We start from the raw sequence: 4950 nt of genomic DNA on the forward strand, positions 1-4950 counted from the left end.
ATCATACATACATATAATTGTTTTATATATTTATTTATACATATATTATCAACACTTGAACCCCAAAGAAAAAAACTTTTGGGAAGTACCAACTTCTTACCGATTACCGATTTTATTATCGATAATTTGAGAAAAGAAAAGGTGTAGGCAGAAATAAAGGCCTAGAGGGAAACATCCCTATATATTTATTTATATGTACGCTACTAAAAGAACATATAATTTCAAAATTAGTAAAGCTTTTATTTGAGTAAATTGGACATGGATTCAACATAGATCATACATATTTCCTTATGTATAGTCATTTGAGACATTTTTATTATTCACGTCTATTCCGTAGAAGGCGTTTTTCCTTCGATGAGTTTCAATAGCGTTAAGGGAACATTCATTGTTTGATCATCTATCAGCACAATATCGAATGTGTTCATATATTCCTCCAAGTATTCATTAGCCTGAAATTAAATATTTAAAGAATTAAGAATTATTTTTTAATTATGATACTACAAAAATATACTTACATGGTGGAACAGAAATCCAATCTTCAGAACATGAGACGATGCTGGCACACCATCCGCCATGCCAGAATCAGCAAGGGAATCGCCCATAAGTATAATATGGTCTCGACTATGCACTAAATCGTAGTAATCTGTACCTTCTAGCATAGTTTCGTTTTTATTAAATGTGTGAATAATTGGCTCTTGAAAACCATTCAACATAGTCTCGTCTTTAAATTGAAGAAAATTGGAAATAACCTTCATATTAGGAAAAAAAAGTCCTGCTTGCCGAAGCATTGCAATGACACAATTTCCCAAACCAGCAGAGAATACAAGTACGGGGATATTGAGAGCATCCAGGTTTCTAAATAATTCATGTGAATTATCTCGCATAGAATAGGCATATTTCTTAGCGATTTCGTCGATTTCTTTTAAGTCGAAGGTAAACCCCCTGTGAATTGAAAAAAAAAACATTAATTAAACTCCTGAAAAGACAAATTGTGATATGTATCCAGTAATTTTATATGAGGGTACCCTTACGATAACCAGGGCGACAAATTTTGGCAGTCTATTTCGAAGTTGGGTTAGCTGATAGATCAAATTTGATTTGAAAAATGCAAGCCTTATTATTAACTTTGAATTAAATACTTTTTGCGGAACTTTACCGGAAATAACTGACATTATTTTTAAAATGTATCAAAATTTGTCCAAATTCGACTACTACATTTTATAAGAAGGGATATATGTATTCATACATTTTTGCATATTAAAAAAAGTTACTTCAGCTGCACTGAACTCGTAACGTAAATTTTTTATAGCATTAAAGAGAATAAAAAATATCTTTATTCTGAGTTTGATCGATCCGATTGTATTGCAGCTACATATATGCTATACTTGACCAATATGAACAATTTCTTCGGATATTGTAGCCACGCTTTGGTTAAAAATCTCTGCCAAATTTCGCGAAGATTCCTTGTCCAATAAAAAAGTTAATCGAACAATATTTATTACAGGTAAAAGCTATAGTTGCCCGATATGAGCGGTTGGGACAAATGAGCAACTTCTTGATTAGATAAGGACGTCAGCAAAATTTCAGCAGACATGGATAAATATACTTCATTTATGTATGTATATATATTTTGTAGGTTCTCCGACGTTTCATTCTGCAAGTTACTAGATCTTTCTTTTATATGTAGCAGTCAATAGCAATATGAAATAGAAAGTCAAAATTTGTTGATTGGTTAGCGTAATCATCCAAAATGTATTGTACAATGTGCATGTTTCTAATAATTATAAATTATTTATAAGCAATACATACAATCATAAGGCACGCGGCAGAGCACATAGCTGTGAGTCATTAGTATAAAGTACATCTCTTTGGCAAATTTTATCACCGTTGGGTTATGGGATATAGCATATTCCATTGTTATATGCGTTTCGTTTTTCTAAATGTTCCCTGCATCTATTTCAACTCAAAAAACTTACATCAAATTCTGGCCTGACTTGGTCCACCATTCAATCATAGCTTTCACTTTTTCTTCCCGCGATATATGCGGATTGACTTCGATAGGACGATAAATATCATGCAGCTCACGGGCCGCTTTGACAAAATTTGGGGGAAGCGATTTACATTCTTCAAAAATACCAAAGCTGCTGGGAACAGTTGCACCATTCGATGTTCGTTGCTTTGTAATGGTGAAGTCAAAATCTGAAACTATTTGCAATCTTTCATGACCTCCACTCATGAACTCGTTAAGAATTTTTTCAACACGTTGTTTGTCCTTGATTTTGCAATTATCAGTATTTAAAATGGATACGTCTTCTAATCGCAAAGGCTTTGAATTAATAATTGCACTTGCCACTTCACTATCATTAACGTCAGGAATTTTTCGTGAATTAGACATTTTGTCGAAAAGTCTTGAAAGAACAATGCGAATATTTCGACGAAACAGTTTGCAGCTTTGAATTGATCAAACACTTGAGAATTATTGTATTTTTTATACTCTGCCAATCTTAGGACGGTAATATTCAATTCATATTTGTAACATCTCTTCTAGGATTATTCTATGTAAATAAATGGCAACAGAAAATTTCGTCACTTCCTTTTCTTTGTTATAATTTCGACCAAAAAGCAAAGAGAACTGAATAACTTTTGCACGGTATCTAGCCCGAAAATTTAGTATGAATCAGCTGGCAATAGAGATGGTATAATGTTGTCGAAAATACGATAATCGCTCTAATAATTTCTATTGGGTACAATTAATACCATTATTAACATTTTAGGTACAATTGTTCCCTTTTGGACATTTTTCATAACCTGGACAGGGTATATTATTATTAAGTTTTACACGAAATTTGTAACATCCGGAAGGAAATGTCGGAGACCCTCTACTATGTACATACATATATACACATATGGACAAAATAATAGGTATTAGCAGTTCTTTTAATAACTTGAAAATATCTGCGATGACAACAATTTTGTTTTAGATATATCTTTGCTTTACTTTTATTAAACTTAAATATTAATAATATAAATTTAAAACTCTTACATTCCGAATATTAAAACTGACATTTTTTTTCAAAACAAGAAATAGCGTTAATCAAAATAATAGGTGTTAAACTTTTTTTCTAAAAAAACATAAATTCAAGTTATCTTTTCTTTCGTCCATGGGGTTTTTATTATCTGTATATTATCCGTGGTTTTTCATAAGTTTTCCAATTCTCTTTGGCATTGATTGAATTAATTTTTGGCAGGTTTCCAATGAGGAATCATTCCAAAGATCTTTTTCTTTCTGCCGCAATCGCCCTTTATTTTGAAATGAAAAGGCTGTCAATCTCCTCTTAATTCCACAATTTCTCAATCGGTTTGAGATGAGGGGATTGACTAGGTTATTGCATACAGGTCACATTTGCATCCTTGAACAACCCAGATATAAGCTTCGATGTATGTTTCAAAGGCGGTCATTGCTTCCTTATCCAAAATAAAATACCAACATCCCCACACCAATTTTATTTCCTTATTTAATTTCCTTTGCAGTATATCTACAGTCAAATTCTTTATCTTCAGGCCAGCGGACAGTTTTTTACAAACATTTCCGTAAATATTAACTTCACTGAAAAAATACCTACTATTTCGCAATTTTTTTCTCCGGTGAGACGCACTAATTTTTATATTCAGTGGCAAAAGCTTTTCTCTTCTGTATATGGACCTTTCGTAGAAGAGAATTTTTTCAGGCTTTACGCCCCGGTAGATTTCCCTTCACCAATCGACGCAGAATTGACCGCGAGCCAACTTTTAGTTCAAGTCCCGTTGCAATTTCTCATGAAGTCGCAAAAAGGCCCTTTTTTGCCATAACAAATATATGTATGTATGTCCAGTTTTCAGTCAAAGGAATATAAAATAATAAATACCCTAATACTTAAATAGATATGAAAAAATATTTCGAAATAACCTCTTCTTTTTTTTTAAATATTACTTACACAAATTTTATTGGTCAACCCAATGTAAATGATAACTTCGTCACTCAAACGCAAAATTATCAAAATAATAAATTTAAAGAAGTAAAAATTACACCTTCTTCTTCTTAATTGGCGTAGACAACGCTTACGCGATTATAGCCGAGTTAACAACAGCGCGCCAGTCATTTCTTCTTTTCGCTACGTGGCGCCAATTGGATATTCCAAGCGTAGCCAGGTCCTTCTCCACCTGGTCCTCTTCCTCTGCTTCCCCCGGCGGGTACAGCGTCGAATACTTTCAGAGCTGAAGTTTCCGTCCATTCGGACAACATGACCTAGCTAGCGTAGCCGCTGTTGTTGTTGTTGTTGTAGCGGCAGAAGTCTGCCGAGTTGACAGTCCTTGGCCGGATAGAAATCCGGGTCCGTTCCGGTTGCGTAGGCCCGACTGTTATGGGAACGAGCGTAGCCGCTGTCTTTTAATTCGCTGAACTACGTCTATGTCGTCATATATCTCGTACAGCTCATCGTTCCATCGAATGCGATATTCGCCGTGGCCAACGCGCAAAGGACCATAAATCTTTCGCAGAACTTTTCTCTCGAAAACTCGCAACGTCGACTCATCAGTTGTTGACATCGTAAAAATTACACCATTTGACGAAAAAACAGTACTAGCTAAACTCACACCTATTATTTTACCCATAAGTGTAAATTATCACCATGACGAGCAGAGTCGAATTAGTTCCCCTTTGCCTCGGCCTATTATTATAATGTTTCAAAAACAATTAACATTTTCGCATATACACAGGTGAAAATTCATACATCCAAACAGTCTGACGAATTTTATTTCGAACATCAAAATTTTATTCCGCTTAAGAGCTCGTTGTATACGATTTGACAGATAAAAGCATTTCATGCAAAAGTATTTCATGCAAAACTATTAACCACTCGGAGGCGGCTTGAAATTTCAACAACAACAAAGAAATAATTAAACGCGAGTATA

The 4950-nt window shown here is 34.1% G+C and overlaps 1 protein-coding gene across 1 annotated transcript; it reads right to left on the reverse strand.

The window, feature by feature from the left end:
* Positions 1-216: 216 nt before the first annotated feature.
* Positions 217-2672, reverse strand: LOC120772038 (7-methylguanosine phosphate-specific 5'-nucleotidase). Its single transcript, XM_040100409.1, has 3 exons — positions 1977-2672; positions 516-942; positions 217-449 (listed from the first exon to the last, which is right to left on the reverse strand). The coding sequence occupies exons 1-3, from the start codon at positions 2393-2395 to the stop codon at positions 327-329; spliced, it is 969 nt and encodes a 322-aa protein (XP_039956343.1). The 5' UTR covers positions 2396-2672; the 3' UTR covers positions 217-326.
* Between the last annotated feature and the right edge of the window lie 2278 nt (positions 2673-4950).

Source organism: Bactrocera tryoni, chromosome 3 (assembly GCF_016617805.1).
Source record: "Bactrocera tryoni isolate S06 chromosome 3, CSIRO_BtryS06_freeze2, whole genome shotgun sequence".
Taxonomy (NCBI): Eukaryota; Metazoa; Arthropoda; class Insecta; order Diptera; family Tephritidae; genus Bactrocera; species Bactrocera tryoni.